General features: G+C 41.5%; 1 protein-coding gene across 4 annotated transcripts in view; it reads left to right on the top strand.

The window, feature by feature from the left end:
• Window positions 1-17,648, top strand: part of MSANTD3 (Myb/SANT DNA binding domain containing 3) — a 1,043,106-nt gene extending 1,025,458 nt beyond the window's left edge. The window contains exon 4 of one of the 4 annotated variants that reach the window (XM_073630740.1): window positions 16,737-17,648. In XM_073630740.1, coding sequence (XP_073486841.1) covers window positions 16,737-17,143 — 407 coding nt within the window. In that variant the 3' untranslated portion in view covers window positions 17,144-17,648. The remainder of the gene's footprint in view (window positions 1-16,736) is intronic. The other 3 variants (XM_073630737.1, XM_073630739.1, XM_073630738.1) reach the window with 3 other exon arrangements.
• The last annotated feature ends 539 nt before the right edge of the window (window positions 17,649-18,187 follow it).

Below are 18,187 nucleotides of genomic sequence, written 5' to 3'. Positions count from 1 at the left end.
TTGTGAATAATTAAATATGGCTCTTTACAAGAAAAAGCTGCCAATTCTGCTACTCTCCTAGCAGAGGATATGGCTATCAAGAAGACTAATTTTTTAGTCAAAAGCGCTAAAGGAGCCAGATGCAGTGGCTCAAAGGGTTGTCCCTGTAAAGCCGACAACACCAAATTGAAATCCCATGGGCATACTGGAGGTTTGACTGGCGGATTCAACCGCAGTGCCCCCTGAATAAAGGCCCGGACAAGGGAATGTGAAGCAATTGGCTTCTGAAAAAATACAGACAAAGACGAAATTTGGACTTTGATAGTGCTCAAAGCCAATCTCATTTCTAGGCCTGACTGAAGAAAGGTCAAGATTCTGCTAATCTAGGATGCCATCCCCTGGGTTCATACCAGGAAACATATGCCTTCCAGATTTTGTAGTAAATAAGCCTGAAGGCCGGTTTTCTGGCATTGACCAGAGTGGAAAGGACTGACTCTGGGAGCCCACAGTCTTTTAAAATGTGGGTTTCAGCAGCCAAGCCGTCAAATTTAGACTTCGTAAAGCAGGGTGGGAAAATCGGACCCTGTGCGAGCAGATCTGGCCGGAATGGGAGGACCCAAGGCCTGCCCACTGCCATCTTTGCGGTATTCAACCCTATGCAGAGATCGTAGACAGGCAGGGAACATGGCTTTCTGCCCATGCAAGAATGCGATTCACCTCCCTTTGGGCATCCAGACTTCTGGTGCCTCCTTGGTGATTGATGTAAGCCACAGCCGTGGCATTGTCGGATTGTATCCGAATAGGATGACCCTGTAGCCTGTAAGACCAGTCCATGAGGGCCAAGTAAATTGCCCGAATTTCTAGAATATTGACCGTTTCTCGGTTGCAGACCATCTTGCATGTTTCTTCCAGAACTGCTCCCCAGCCTGTCAGACTGGCATCTGTGGTTACGATCTTCCATTGTAGTGGAAGAAAGGCTTTGCCTTTCAAAAGATTTTTGGTTCGTAACCACCAATTAAGGCTTTTGCATATCCTTGGGGATAGGCACATTGGAAGATCCAAGGCATGAGTCTTTTTGTTCCAAGCTGCGAGAATGCTTCTCTGCAGGGGCCTTGAGTGAAACTGGGTAAATGGAACAGCCTCAAAAGTGGCAACCATCTTTCCTAACAGTCTCATACATAGCCGAATGAAGGACTCTTTTTGCTTAATACTAAGCGGACTAGAGCTCTTACGGCCTTGACCTTTGACTCTGGTAGAAACACCCTGTCTAAGATCATGCCTAGATACTCCAACCTTGTTGAAGGTTGCAAGAAAGACTTTTCTAGGTTGATTATCCAGCCTAGTCTTTCCAAATGTCTTACTGTCTTGAAGACAGCGCGGTTCAGGTGTGCCACCGATTGCTCTATGAGTAGCAAATCGTCTAGATAAGCTACCACAGTTATGCCCTGAGCTCTTAGATTTGCTAAGAGAGGGTCTAGAATTTTTGTAAAAATTCGAGGAGCTGTAGCGAGACCGAAAGGAAGGGCCACAAACTGGAAATGGGGCTGGTCTACCGCGAACCTGAGATTTCTTTGGTGAGCGGGAAAAATCAACACATGAAGATATGTATCCTTGATATCTATTTATGCCATAAATTCTCCCCCCTGCAGGGTGGAGACCACCGAACGAATTGACTGCATTTGAAAGGATCGAATGTGTAGAAACTGATTCAGATCCTTTAGATCTAGGATGGGTCTGACATCTCCATTTGGCTTTGGAATGGTGAAGAGATTCGAGTAGAACCCTGAACCCTGATCTTTTGGGTTCATTTCTACTATCACTCCCTGGGATAGTAAGCGATCTAAGGCCAGTAGTAGCGGTTCTCGCTTTACTGGATCTTTGGGAACTCTTGACCTTAGGAAACGAGCTGGTGGAAGCTCTAGGAACTCTATTTTGTAACCTAGAGATACTGAAGAGACCACCCACTTGTCTTGAACCTCTTCTCGCCAGGCTCCTGAAAACTGTAGGAGCCTTCCACCCACACGGCCGAGTGGGGGCGCCCCTTCACAGGGATGTTTTGGGGCTCTGCTTGGCAGGCTTTCGTCCCCAGGCCTTTTTCTGCCCTTGGGTGTGACCCTGGGCCTTTCCTCTGAAAGTAGATTGGGAAGGCCGTCACCACTGCTTAGAGCCTGATGTTCCAGGGGAAGGGGAAAGAGACCGTTTGAATGGTTGACGTTTACTCCTCTTAATTGGTAGGAGTGTATATTAGTTTGGTCCGAATGATGAGAACACCCATTCTAAAGACACCTCATCCCAAAGAGCATTAAATCAAGAAAAAAGGGAAAATAGGGGATGGGGGGATTTTTGCGGTGTCTAACATAAATTTATACACTTGACTTATTGTAAGTAAAAAATATAGATTTTATTAACATATTCATTTTGAAAGAAAAACAGACAGTACAAACTTTTGAGTTAGCAATAAAATATTATATGCATTTGGTGGTCATCGTCTTATATAGGTGGGTAATAAATCGCAGCAAGAGATATTGCACATTAGCCCGACATGTTTTGCTATTTTAGCTTCCTCAGGGGATGTGCAAGAGATTTATTAAATTGAGACCACTAAATAAACAGAAAAAAGCAGAGTTATAACAAAAATTTACAGATCACTATAACATTTACACATACAGAGTATCAATGTTGATTATGAACCCAGTTGCTTATAGATATTTAGACACTTACCCCATGCAATAATTGCACCTTTAAACTGCCTGGCCGGTTCCCTGACTTGATCCCAGATACATCGAATCCGAGGGAGTCAATATGGCAAGGTCATAGAGGGCTGATAGGGAGACACTAAGGGATATTAGGGTTGCCATAAGGTTAAATCTTTGATTAAATGTGTTTAAAAATAGAATAAAGTTTATAATTTATGTGGAGAAATATTTGGGGAATGGGGAACTGGGGGGAAAGATGCGGAGAAACAGTTAGTGGGAAAGGGAAGAGAGGGGGGGGGAGGGAGGGGGGAAAAAGGGGGGGGGGAGGAAAAAAGGGGGGGGGAGGGGGGGAAGGGGGAAAGAAGAGGGGAAAATAGAAGGGAGAGAAGAGGAAACAGAATGTTTGAAGAGAAAGGTGGGGGGGAGGAAATCGGTGTATCTCATTATAATAATGTATAATTTTATACTCACACTGGGTTCTATATTAATTCAATTATCTAAAAGTCCATGAGAAACACTGGCGATTGAAGAGTTTTGATCAGATCTTATGTGGATTTAACTGCAGAGGCAGACTAGAAAATAATGATGATGATAAGGAATCTATCTTTGAAATTTCTATTTATTTTAAAAGGAACAGGAAACTGACAGGTTTGTTTAAATGAAGTAGAAGTGCAGGCGGCTGTCTAGATTATTTGAGTTGCTCGTTCAATTCAAATGGCTTCAACAGTTTCCCTGTAAGGAACAGGTGGAAGCATTGAGAAATTTAGCCAACCGACCAGAGTAGCTGACTACACAATTGACAGAGAGATGGGTGAGTGTTTAATAGAGAGCATTACAGGTGACAAGAGGTACAGCTCACCACATATGGGTGCTCTAGCATGAGATAGATAGTTGTCTTATAGGCGGCTTCACGATACCCGACACCCAAGGATGGGTGTCTAACCACACATAGTAAATAATAGTGTGAGCTGATAGTTCTCAAGTGAGAGCAGATTCATGCAAAGTTGCATAGTAGTTTGCAATGTGAGTTAAGAAAGAGAGGATGCGTCCACGTCTGTGTCATCTTACCTTGCAGCTCGTGGTCACAACAACAGTGTCGCCCTCCGGCTCAGGCTGATCTGAAAGCCTGACACGCCGTTATATATTGGCCCTCCAACGAGCTGGCGTGTGACGTCGCTGGCTCGAGGCGGACGCAATGACGCCTGTGCGCATGCGCCCGGGCAGCTTACAGCCTCTAAACTACAATACCCATGGGGCCCTGGGGAGAGCGCTCAGGGACGCGCACAGGGCCCTCCAACCAATCCCCGGGACGCCAAGGCATGCAGTGGTGTTCCCGAGGGGAGTAAAAAATCCTAAATGGCAAGGCCCTTATGGGATTTCTTTTAAGACTGCCCGGTGGTGCCAGGCGTGGAAGTGGGCCTGCTAAAAGATGGAAGGTGCAGGCCCTGGGCGTCCATATGGCCTGCCAGAGCAGACGCCCGGGGGCAAGACGCATAAGGGCATGGGCCAAGGGCTATACGGCAAAGCTAGTTATATGTGAAGGGCTGGAAATAAGCATGCGGATAAAGGGATATGACCACATAAAACCCCTACAGATAAAGTGTCAAATAAGCAAATGAGTCCATTTACATAAATATTATATCCTTCTTGAGAATCACGAGTGTGTCAATATTGTCAAAGCATTATGATTTTAAATGTTTACATTTAAATATAAATCAAAACACAAATTGTAAATACAATATCTTAAGAAAAAATGCATATACTTAAAACAATCTGAATACTATAAAGACAGTCATGTTCTAGAGAAAATACTGGTATTATTATTAATATTTTTTATGTATTAACCATGGGGGAAGAAAAAAAAAAAAAAAAGGGCAAGTGAAGGGAAGGGGGGAGAAACAAAGGGGGGAGAGAGGGGGGGCATCTGTCTTACAGTGGAAAGAGGGACTGTCAAAACAGATGGTCCTCTCATTGTCGGGGGATGGTGGGATTAACAGAAGGCCTAGAATGAAAGCAAAACTAGACTGCATGACAACACTCTCCAGTGGGGGAGATGAGAGAGAGATCAATTGTGGACAGGAAAATTTACAGGAAGGATTTGAAGCTCAGGTTTTCATTGAAGCCAGGGAAGCAGGTGGCCTTCAGATTGTAAATCCACCGAGCCTCTAGTTGTAGTAGCATGCGGTCGACACTGCCCCCTCGAGCATCTGGGGGAATGTGTTCAAGAGCATAAAATTCAGTAAACTGTGGGTTAAAGTCGTGATACATGCTGATATGTCGGCTAATGGCTGTGTCCATTTTCTTTTTCTTTATGGGTTTGATATTGTCTCGTATACGTTGGAAAAATTGTCTTTTGGTCTTGCCTATGTAAAAGCCACCACATCGGCTTTGAGCAAAGTATACAATGCCTGATGTTTGACATGTGACTCTGAAACGAATGGAGTGCCACTTTCCATTGGGCAATTTAAATTTAGTTTTTGCAGCAATATAGTCGCACATATCGCATGTTCCACAGGGAAACGTACCGCAGTTCGTGGATTCCATGGATGGTTGTACAACTTTGAAGTGGCTGCGAACCAATTGGTCCCTCAAAGAGGGGGCTCGCCTGAAGGTTATTTCGGGAGCATTGTTTATATATTTGCTCACAATAGGGTCTGCAGCCAGAAGAGGCCAAAACTTCTTTAAAATACATCTGAATTGTTCATGTTGGCATGAGTACTGGGTGATAACCCGTACTTTGTCTGGTTCCTTCATTTGTTTGTTCGTAAATATTAGTGAGTTTCTATTTTGTTCATTAGCTCTATTAAAAGCTTTTTTAAGACAGGTATGGCTATACCCTCTAATCTTTAATCTGTTGTATAAGTCCCTAGCTGCAGTTTTAAACTCAGATTCCCGACTACAATTGCGCTTGAGCCTTAAATACTGGCTGTATGGGATGCTTTTAATTAAGGAGGTGGGGTGCGAGCTTTGGGCATGAAGGATTGTGTTCCCTGCTGACGGCTTTCTATATAGAGATGAATCGAGTTTTCCATTTGCATTGATAGAAATAACTAGATCAAGAAATTCAATACTGTTTTGGCTACAATTCATGGTAAATTTAAGATTGAAATTGTTGATGGAAATAATTCTCAAAAATTCATTTAGTTTAGTATGGGTTTAATGCTCTTTGGGATGAGGTGTCTTTAGAATGGGTGTTCTCATCATTCGGACCAAACTAATATAAAACTCCATGTTTAAGTGTTTGAATACACGTCCATTCCGGTCCGTTTGCTGACAACACAACAAACAACTAAACCCTAGTTTACTAATGATACTTTTTACTACAGCTGACTCTAGATTTTAGTACTACTTTAGAATGTGTTTAATCATGGGAATTTACCTCCAAATATAAATCTGTTTAACCAGCCTAGTATATCCGCTATTTGTTTCTTTGTCCCATCCTGGTCCTTTCTCTCCCCTTCCCTTTCTTTCATCCCTACCCTTCCCTTTTGTTTTCAATTCTCAGTATGGCTACCTTCAGTGGAGAGGCCTGGGAGGGCCTCATGGACAGAATTCAACAATCCCAACACTCTGTGGAAATCTCTGATAAGGACCTGGATCAAGCTTTTCTCAGACTCCAACAAATTCTTGAACGCAAAGTAAGAACTTTCTGGCATAAAAAATACTTCCAAAAATATATGGAGGACAACATAGCCCCCTGGGGTCTTAGAGTTCAAATTTTTCCTAATTTAAAAAAAATCGAGGAATCCCTAAAAACCAGTTGGGAAAATAACTTACAAGCATGTTCACAGGGCATGATGTCTATATTATGCACACAATACGATATTGAGTTAAAATCCCTAGATAACTCCACTGCTCGTTGGTATTAGGACTATACACTCATATCCACAAGCGCTCGTTTCCAAAAGAAGGAACAAGACCTCAAAACACACATAGACAGATACACTCTAAATATCATTCGCACCAAAGAAAACAAATTTTTGAGGGACTTAAGTGCACACACCAATGGCTTTGCATACAAATGGACCCAAAACACTAATACTAGAAACAGACCCTCCAACTACAATTTTGAACCTCACACCAAAAACACAAATGACAATAATACTAATGTATCCTCATCTTCTTCATCCCTTTCATCCAACCAATCTACTATATATCGTGATCTATCAGGGGATAGATTACCTAAGAGACGTAAAGGCAATTCAGACGCAGCCTCTACAGAGTCATTGACACATCATTTGGGCAATTTGACAGCCCGTCGATCACAATCGGCACACATTAAACAGGCGCCAGCACGACCAACTCCTTTACCTCAATCTACACCGTCCGCCACCCGTGGACCACAAGCTTCGGCTTCACTTTCAATGATCCCCATAGCACCATCCACGTCAAACACAGCTTCCCCCCTACACCCTAACCCCACTAAAAATCTAGTACAAATGAAGCCATTATATCCCCATCAGGCACTCCAGCACCCACGGATATCAAACTAGCCCCCCTTTTTTTTAGGGAAAGACTAGAATCCAGACACACGTTGAACTCCACACCTACTGTCAATGATAGTGAAGAAACCAACTCTCACTTATCTATAATTAACCTATCCCCTTACATTTTAACAAACACGGAAATACAAGTTTTACAATTAGGCCTCTCCTTCTGCCCGGATTCACAATGTGACAAATTTTCACTTATTAAAGATCTACATTTGTTCGCACGCAGACTTCTATATAGAACAATTTTTGACAAACCCTCTCAACAAACAAATCTAACAGAATGTAACCTAAATATCCAAGACAGTATTGAGAATCACCAGGCCCTTGAGGACGTGATGGAACTTTGGGAGGAGGGACACACCACTGATGACAACGGGGATCTCGGTCGGCCCCCCACGTTGTCGATCACTGGTGTGTCCTTCCCCCCCTCAGTCTTTCAAGCCCAAATCGAGACTTTTTCCTCTCCTAAATACCAACCCAAACATTTGGGCATTCATACAACAAACAACCAAAGAAATTGAGAAGCTCAAAATCCTTAGTTCAAAGGCCTCTAATTTAACCACAGAACAGATTGATGCAGTTAAGTCCTTACAAGATAATCCTGACATAATAATTAAGCCCGCTGACAAGGGGGGGAAATTTAGTTGTCATGAGCGTTCCACAATATGTGAATATGTGCCAGAATGTTTTAATGAACCGCAACTGGTATCGCCCCATTTCAAAAACAGTGATAAAAAATTTTGACACACAATATCGCACAATTATTTTTCGAGCCTACCGTCAAGGAGTCATAGACCAAAACACTTAAAATTTTCTAAATGTGAAGGATCCGAGGATCCCCACATTTTATGCACTACCAAAGGTGCACAAATCATTAACCGAACCCCCGGGACGTCCAATAATTTCTGGATGCTCAAGCCTCACTGAAAATGCCAGTTCCCTGGTAGATAGTTACCTTCAACCCCATGTAACAGCACTTTCATCATACATCAAGGACACCATTGACCTCTTAAGAACAATTGAGGACTTGTCACTTCCCCCAAACACCTGGCTAGTAGCATTGGATGTTGAAAGCTTGTATAATGCTATCCCACACAATGCAGGCCTCAGAGTAATTGAACAACATTTAAATGAGAGAGGCCCGTTTGCCAAATACAATGCATTCATTTTGGATCTATTGGACTATATCTTAAAACACAACATATTTGTCTTTAACTCTTCCCACTTCCTCCAGGTACAGGGGGTCGCAATGGGGACCAAATGTGCCCCCTCCTATGCAAACCTGTAACTGGGGGGGGGTGGGAGAAGGATGTCCTCAACAGAGACGATCTTAACCATCTTCATGATAAAATTCTAGCCTGGTATTGTTTCATAGATGATGTCCTTATTTTCTGGGTTGGAACCCATACTGAACTAAATGAATTTTTGAGAATTATTTCCATCAACAATTTCAATCTTAAATTTACCATGAATTGTAGCCAAAACAGAATTGAATTTCTTGATCTAGTTATTTCTATCAATGCAAATGGAAAACTCGATTCATCTCTATATAGAAAGCCGTCAGCAGGGAACACTATCCTTTATGCTTAAAGCTCACACCCCACCTCCTTAATTAAAAGCATCCCATACAGCCAGTATTTAAGGCTCAAGCGCAATTGCAGTCGGGAATCTGAGTTTAAAACTGCAGCTAGGGACTTATACAACAGATTAATGATTAGAGAGTATAGCCATACCTGTCTTAAAAAAGCTTTTAATAGAGCTAATGAACAAAATAGAAACTCACTAATATTTACGAACAAACAAATGAAGGAACCAGACAAAGTACGGGTTATCACCCAGTACTCATACCAACATGAACAATTCAGATATATTTTAAAGAAGTTTTGGCCTCTTCTGGCTGCAGACCCTATTGTGAGCAAATAAATAAACAATGCTCCCGAAATAACCTTCAGGCGAGCCCCCTCTTTGAGGGACCAATTGGTTCGCAGCCACTTCAAAATTGTACAACCATCCATGGAATCCACGAACTGCGGTACGTTTCCTTGTGGAACATGCGATATGTGCGACTATGTTGCTGCAAAAACTAAATTTAGATTGCCCAATGGAAAGTGGCACTCCATTCGTTGCAGAGTCACATGTTAAGCATCAGGCATTGTATACTTTGCTCAATGCCGATGTGGTGGCTTTTACATAGGCAAGACCAAAAGACAATTTTTCCAACGTATACGAGACCATATCAAACCCATAAAGAAAAAGAAAATGGACACAGCCATTAGCCGACATATCGGCATGTATCACGACTTTAACCCGCAGTTTATTGAATTTTATGCGCTTGAACACATTCCCCCGGATGCTCAAGGGGGCAGTGTCGACCGCATGCTACTACAACTAGAGGCTCGGTGGATTTACAATCTGAAGGCCACCTGCTTCCCTGGCTTCAATGAAAACCTGAGCTTCAAATCCTTCCTGTAAATTTTCCTGTCCACAATTGATCTCTCTCTCATCTCCCCCACTGGAGAGTGTTGTCATGCAGTCTAGTTTTGCTTTCATTCTAGGCCTTCTGTTAATCCCACCATCCCCCGACAATGAGAGGACCATCTGTTTTGACAGTCCCTCTTTCCACTGTAAGACAGATGCCCCCCCTTTCCCCCCGTTGTTTCTACCCCCTTCCCTTCACTTTCCCTTTTTTTTTTTCTTCCCCCATGGTTAATACATAAACAATATTAATAATAATACCAGTATTTTCTCTAGAACATGACTGTCTTTATAGTATTCAGATTGTTTTAAGTATATGCATTTTTTCTTAAGATATTGTATTTACAATTTGTGTTTTGATTTATATTTAAATGTAAACATTTAAAATCATAATACTTTGACAATATTGACACACTCGTGATTCTCAGGAAGGATATAATATTTATGTAAATGGACTCATTTGCTTATTTGACACTTTATCTGTAGGGGTTTTATGTGGTCATATCCCTTTATCCGCATGCTTATTTCCAGCCCTTCACATATAACTAGCTTTGCCATATAGCCCTCGGCCCATGCCCTTATGCGTCTTGCCCCCGGGCATCTGCTCTGGCAGGCCATACGGACGCCCAGGGCCTGCACCTTCCATCTTTTAGCAGGCCCACTTCCACGCCTGGCACCACCGGGCAGTCTTAAAAGAAATCCCATAAGGGCCTTGCCATGTAGGATTTTTTACTCCCCTCGGGAACACCACTGCATGCCTTGGCGTCCCGGGGATTGGTTGGAGGGCCCTGTGTGCGTCCCTGAGCACTGGGCGTGCGAGACCCTCTGCTCTCCCCGGGGCCCCATGGGTATTGTAGTTTAGAGGCTGTAAGCTGCCCTGGCGCTTGCGCACAGGCGTCATTGCGTCCGCCTCGAGCCGGGGACGTCACACGCCAGCTCGTTGGAGGGCCGCGTCAGGCTGTCAGATCAGCCTGAGCCGGAGGGCGACACTATTGTTGTGACCAGCGAGCTGCAAGGTAAGATGACACAGACGTGGACGCATCCTCTCTTTCTTAACTCACATTGCAAACTACTATGCAACGTTGCATGAATCTGCTCTCACTTGAGAACTATCAGCTCACACTATTATTTACTATGTGTGGTTAGACACCCATCCTTGGGTGTCGGGTATCGTGAAGCCGGCTATCAGACAACTATCTATCCCATGCTAGAGCACCCATATGTGGTGAGCTGTACCTCTTGTCACCTGTAATGCTCTCTATTAAACACTCACCCATCTCTCTGTCAATTGTGTAGTCAGCTACTCCGGTCGGTTGGCTAAATTTCTCAATGCTTCCACCTGTTCCTTACAGGGAAACTGTTGAAGCCATTTGAATTGAACGAACAACTCAAATAATCTAGACAACCGCCTGCACTTCTACTTCATTTAAACAAACCTGTCAGTTTCCTGTTCCTTTTAAAATAAATAGAAATTTCAAAGATAGATTCCTTATCATCATCATTATTTTCTAGTCTGCCTCTGCAGTTAAATCCACATAAGATCTGATCAAAACTCTTCAAGCGCCAGTGTTTCTCATGGACTTTTAGATAATCGAATTAATATAGAACCCAGTGTGAGTATAAAACTATACATTATTATAATGAGATACACCGATTTCCTCCCCCCCTCCCCCACATACTTTTGTTTCAGTTCTGCGACCTCCAAATGCAAAGCTTCCACATCTGGTGTTTCTGGGCCTTCAAACATTCCGTTTCCTCTTCTCTCCCTTCTATTTTCCCCTCTTCTTCCCCCCCCCCCTTTTTTCCTTTTTCCTCTCCCCCCCCTTTCCCCCCCCCCTCTCTTCCCTTTCCCACTAACTGTTTCTCCTCATCTTTCCCCCCAGTTCCCCATTCCCCAAATATTTCTCCACATAAATTATAAACTTTATTTTATTTTTAAACACATTTAAGCAAAGATTTAACCTTATGGCAACCCTAATATCCCTTAGTGTCTCCCTATCAGCCCTCTATGACCTTGCCATATTGACTCCCTCGGATTCGATGTATCTGGGATCAAGTCAGAGAACTGGCCAGGCAGTTTAAAGGTGCAATTGTTGCATGGGGTAAGTGTCTAAAAATCTATAAGCAACTGGGTTCATAATCAACATTGATACTCTGTATGTGTAAATGTTATAGTGATCTGTAAATTTTTGTTATAACTCTGCTTTTTTCTGTTTATTTAGTGGTCTCAATTTAATAAATCTCTTGCACATCCCCTGAGGAAGCTAAAATAGCGAAACATGTCGGGCTAATGTGCAATATCTCTTGCTGCGATTTATTACCCACCTATATAAGACGATGACCACCAAATGCATATAATATTTTATTGCTAACTCAAAAGTTTGTATTGTCTGTTTTTCTTTTAAAATGAATATGTTAATAAAATCTATATTTTTTACTTACAATAAGTCAAGTGTATAAATTTATGTTAGACAACGCAAAAATCCCCCCATCCCCTATTTTCCCCTTTTTCTTGATTTAATGGTAGGAGTGTAGATTTACCACCTGTAATTTTTTGGATAAAATTATCTAGGTCATCCCCAAATAGGCATTCCCCTTTGAATGGGAAGCCAATTAAATATCTTTTGCATGAAAGCTCTGCTGCCCAACTTTTAAGCCAAAGGGACCTGCGCATGTATACCAACAGGAGAGACAAACGAGATGCTTGCTGGTCAGAATCCAGAATGGCATCAATCATAAAACCCAGCACCTGAGGAAGGTCTGCATAGTTCACCACTTCCTCACTGGGAAGGAGGCCAAGCATCTGCTTAACCTGTTCCTTGAGGAATTGGCATAAACCCACAGTTGCGACTGTAGGTTGGACTACAGCGCCAGCCATGGAGAAGGAGGCTTTTAATAAAGTTTCCAGCTTTTTATCAGTTGGATCTTTAAACACCTGAGCATTGTCCAAGGGACAGGTCAGGTTTTTATTCACACAAGAGACAGCCGCATCCATGGATGGGACCTCCCACTTCTTGGTGAAGCTTACCTCCAGAGGATAAAGCATAGAAAACCTTTTAGGAGGAGTAAACAGTTTATAGGGATGTCCCCAGTCCTCATACAACAATTTATCCATTAAAGGATGAATTGGAAAGGAAAAGGCAGTCCGTGGGATCCTTCTGACCCCCAGGGAAGAAACAGAGGATGTAGCAGCTTCAGCAGAGGGCATTTTAAATGTGGAACGCACTAGTTCAGTATAATACTGGACCTGCTTCTTGAGTGCCTGAGAGGAAGAAGCTCTCTCCTCTTCCTCTGAATCCTCTGAAAGGGATCTCTCCTCATTGTCAGAAGAACCATCTGAAAGAGAAAGTGCAGCAGAGGGAGGGGATCTACCCCTGCTATCTTTTAAGGAAGCTGAAATCAAATTCATAATTCTTCCCTCAAAACCCTCCAATGTAGCCCTAAGGGAATCCTCTGTGACATACGCTGGGGCTGTAACATTAGGAGAGGCTGCAAAACCTGACAGGGGCACTGACTCATCCTGTGAGGCTGGCTCCAGTCTTGCAGGGGGGGGCTGGTAATCTGCAGGCATCTTTAGGACCCCTAGACACAGGCGGTGACTTTCTTGTGCCTTTGTTACCTCTCCCCGAGACCCTCTTACAAGGAGACATAGTCCCAAGCTACAAGCAGAGGTACTAGTACATATGCAATCACTGTTGTGCTAAAAGTCTCACAATATACATATATGCTTAATACTGCACAACCTGATGCTGAGTAGGTGTCTTAGGTTAGCCTGGATCCAACCACTTTAGGATGCTCACTGCCCCCACTCTGTGTCCATCTGTTTACAGAGCTCTGAATGCTCTGGGCTTTTAAATTAGCCACCTGGCATCTGAACACCTTCAGTGGAGGACTTCACTGAGTGTGTATCTGAAAGGCACGTAAGTTTGCTCCTTACTCCCTCTAGTGGTGGAAATCAGTTAAGACATGCAACTACTCATTGAAAATCCATTTGTAATATAAATATATATATAGGATTAACTTCTCTTACCTGTCCCCAGGAACTGCTGAGAACAGACAGTTTCCAGCCTTCACCCATCATGGCGGGTAGCGTTGTGCCAACCTTCAGGGTTTTCTGGGTTCCTACTCAGAGAAACCTCTTACCTGGACCTGTAAAAGACTCTGCCAGAAACTTTCGTGTCACTGTTTTAATAGTACACCAAGCCTGGTTTTCTCAGAGCCCAGTCCTCCAAAGAGAGACTTACAGGCAAAACCTTGCTTCTTCGGATGACGAGGCCCGGGTACCATACCATCTTGGGAGTCAAAATATGGGCCCGAGATATGGATCCAGTCAGCATAGCCCTTTAAGCCCCCATAGGGACCAAACTGTATCTTTCTTCACAGCAGGTTTTACGTGACCCACCACCTTAGACACTGGTGAAAAAACTGAGGTCCTCCCCATATGGGAGGGGTTATATAGTGGAGGAATTCTCCTTAATTGTGGTTAACCAGTGTCCAATCACCAATGGTGCCTATCTAACCCACCATGTAATAAATACTCTGTGTCCCGTGATGTATGATCAAGAAAGATGTTTTTTTTCTTTTGTTTTCCATACCCTTGTTTTTGTATATGAAAACTTTGATAAATAAAGATTAAAAAAAAAAAAAAGATTGTTTGAAACTTAATAAAAACAGATTCAACATAATATGAATAAAGTATATTCATACTTACAGTATTTGTAACAGCGCAGAACCACTCATTAGCACTGTATAATTTTTGGTTCCGGAGTCACCTTTATTGGTGCTTGCAGCAGTTACACTATTTGTAACAGCGCAGCACCATTCATTAGCAAAGCATACCGTACTTACCATATATAATATTATAATACCTTATTTAATCACTGCTGTTCAGCAGTTACATGACATTTCCCAAGTCTTTCCCATCCTCAGTGAAAGATCTGAGGGAGGAGGTTTAAGTACTCTTCTGAGGACATCTGGACTATGAATTTGTGTCTGCACAGTGCAGACATAAATTGTCACATGACCAAAAAAAACCACTTTCAGAATAGAGAATCAAAATAAACAGTATTACAAATCTATATTACAAAAGAAAATGTTTATGTCCGCCCTTATGTTGTAAAGCACTGTGTAGTGCTATATAAATCCTGTATAATAATAATAATTTATATATTTTTTTGTTTTTTGCAATAACATGGTGTAGGTCAGGGATATGCAATTAGCAGACCTTCAGCTGTTGCAAAACTACAAGTCCCATCATGCCTCTGCCCCTGGCTGTCATGCTTGTGGCTGTCAGAGTCTTGCTATGCCCCATGGGACTTGTAGTTCTGCAACAGCTGGAGGTTCGCTAATTGCATATCCCTGGTGTAGGTGAAGTTTTAACTGACTGACAATAGCTTTTACTTTGTTTGCACTGCACAGATATCTGGAGAAGGCTCTGACAATCACAGGCTGTGCAACGCACCCCCAGACTGTGTCTATTGTGTGTATGTGCTGGAACGAACAGGGAGATGAAAACCCCATCAATTAACATCTTATATAAATCCCCCATAGCAATAGGAGGACATGGAAAAGTAGAGAGGAGACTGTCATTTACCAGTGTGTATACATCCATTTGTGTGACGCTATAGTCACATGGGCTGCACAAATAAGAAAAAAAGGAGGAAATTAACAAATTAGAAGGGAACTAAAACTGGAGCATGGTCAGTAGATGTGGCAACAGCTGGTCTATATAATCTCAGGATGCAGGGCGGACACAGACAAGGACGGAGGGACAGTTAACAGCAGGATCAACCAAGTTTTTTGCCGTTTACAGAAAAACAAATGACAAAGTGATTATACAGACAATGTAATTTAGCATGTATTGATAATGATTTGGGTTTAACCATTTGACCTTCGGAAGATTTACCCCCTTTCATGACCAGGCCATTTTTTGTGATACAATTGCGCAGTCGTGCGACACTGTACCCAAAAAAAGTTGTCCTTTTTGTCACAAATAGAGCATTCTTTTGGTGGTATTTGATCACCTCTGCGTTTTTTATTTTTGCACTATAAACAAAAAAAGTTAGTTTTTTACTTTCTGCTATAAAACATATCCAATAAAAAAAATGTTAAAAAATCTAATTTCTTCATCAATTTAGGCCAATATGTATTCTGCTACATATTTTTGGTAAAAAAGATCCCAATATGCATATATATTGATTGGTTTGTGCAAAAGTTATAGCGTCTACAAACTATGGAATATCTTTATGTATATATTTTTTTAATAGTAATGACAGCGATCAGCAGCTTATAGCAGGACTGCGATGTTGCAGTCAACAAATCGGGACACTAACTGACACTTTTGATACTTTTTGGGGACCAGTGACACTAATACAGTGATCAGTGCTAATTAAATATGCACGGTCACTGTACTAATGACACTGGCAGGGAAGGAGTTAACATCAGGGGTGATCAAAGGGTTTACTGTGTACCTAGTCTGTGATTCAGTGTAATGGGGAGGTGCTTTTACACTAGTGCTTTACAGGAACACAGGATCCAAGCCTTCTGCGCTCACAGAACGGTAATCTGTCTTGTTTACATAGGCAGACTTCTGTTCTGCCTCTGTAACGAACGATCGAACGACAGTGAGAGCTGGCCGGCGGCATTGCTCGACCCAGACCCAGAAGTGTCAGATCACGTAGTAGGTATGTGATCTGGCACAGAGTGGCCACCCTGCCGCAGTAAATGTACGGTGGGTGGCCAGCAAGTGGTTAATGACACTTTCAAAACAAACAGGTAGCAGTAGAATAAATGATTCTTACCACCAAATCTGTCTTTGGTGCATTTCCTTAGGTGCCAGGCACCATTTAGCCTTTTCTGAGTTTTCCAAATCTTACAACAATGCACTCCATTGCTTATTTTTTTATTTTGATGTTTATTTTTTAGCTAGCTATTTTTACATGGTGGGTTGAGGGTAGATCAAATTTTGTGCAAGGTTCATTTTTAATATTTTTTTTCTAATTTAGCTATATTTCTTCTGGTTTTATAGATGAGCGTCTTTGTTTTGCCAACATTTTTACATGTAATAATATTCCTATTATTTTTAATTCTCTAGAATCTTTTGTTATGCCTGAGAGAGAGATGTTCTCAGCAGAGAAGTCTATAGTCAACATGGTGAAATGTCAAGGCAACATGCCATCACCCACCTGCTCATCTGCCAGAATAACTGCTAACAGGACCTACAGGAGCAAACCTTCTCAGAATGGCCTTCTGACAAAGATGCATGAGGAAGAGCACCACCAACAGATGTCTATTCTCCAGCTTCAGCTAATTCAGATGAATGAAGTACATGTAGCTAAAGTGCAGCAGATTGAGCGAGAATGTGAAATGGCTGAGGTTGAACACCGGATTAAGATGGAAATCCTAAATAAAAAAAAAATGTACTGGGAAAGGAAATTGCAAACAATCACAAAAGAATGGCCAGTGGCATCATTTAACAGACCTTTCCCAAACTCACCATAAACATTAACTTAAAACTGATGGAAGTGGGAAACACAAACAGCTAATTCTTTAAAAAGGTTTTACCAACTCTATAAACATTAGAATGCCCAACACTGGTTACATTTGTTGTGAAGGAAAAATAGTTACAAAGAAATAAACTAAAAAAATAATGATACATTGTTAGGGACTTGTCCTGGCAGCAATGTATTTTCTCTGTTTGCAGTATTAGAATTAAAACAGATAGCACCTGGCCTGTTTGTTTTGGCCACATTGCTTATTGTAGAATAATGGTATGGTTTGGTCTTTTCTCAGACAAACTTTTTTCTTAACATTGATCTTACTGACAGATTCAGTTTTGTTATTTTATTATTTTATAAATACTATCACTATGTTGTTTTAATATATTTGGTTAGTACACTGTTTGATAAATGTGGATATATACTCTGTATATGTGTCACTTTGTGTGCCTATGTATATGTGTATATGTGTGTGTGTATATATATATATATATATATATATATATATATATATATATATATAAATTATATATATATATATATATATATATATATATATATATATATATATATATATATATATATATATATATATATATATATATATATATATATATACTGTATATAAACATATACACATATACATACACTCTTTTATGAAAGATGAAAAATATCACCACTTATTGGTAGTGTTATTGAAATACTGAAGATGGTAGGTTATACAGATTAAAGCCCATTTCCTGATTTTATTTGATTCTGGAGAGTTTTAAATGGTTTTAAAGCCTCTGTTAGTTTTTTATTGTTATCTATCCAAGCTTTGCCTGAATTCCTGTCAGGACAAGAAGTAACGGCGAATTTCTCGAATGGGGACACAAAAAACACTGATCAAAAAACATTTTTAGTAGCGTAGGGAAGGGAGAAAACATCTGACAATGTTTTATTGCTGTATGTGCCCTCCCGTACCAGTAATGCCTGCACCCCCCATTTCTTCTACAGGTGTCACAGGGACAGAAAGATTCAGAAAATCTTGTCGATGGGGTCACAGATA

Source organism: Aquarana catesbeiana, linkage group LG05 (assembly GCF_042186555.1).
Source record: "Aquarana catesbeiana isolate 2022-GZ linkage group LG05, ASM4218655v1, whole genome shotgun sequence".
In the NCBI taxonomy this organism is placed as follows: Eukaryota; Metazoa; Chordata; class Amphibia; order Anura; family Ranidae; genus Aquarana; species Aquarana catesbeiana.
This window is presented reverse-complemented; position numbering and strand designations above follow the sequence as displayed.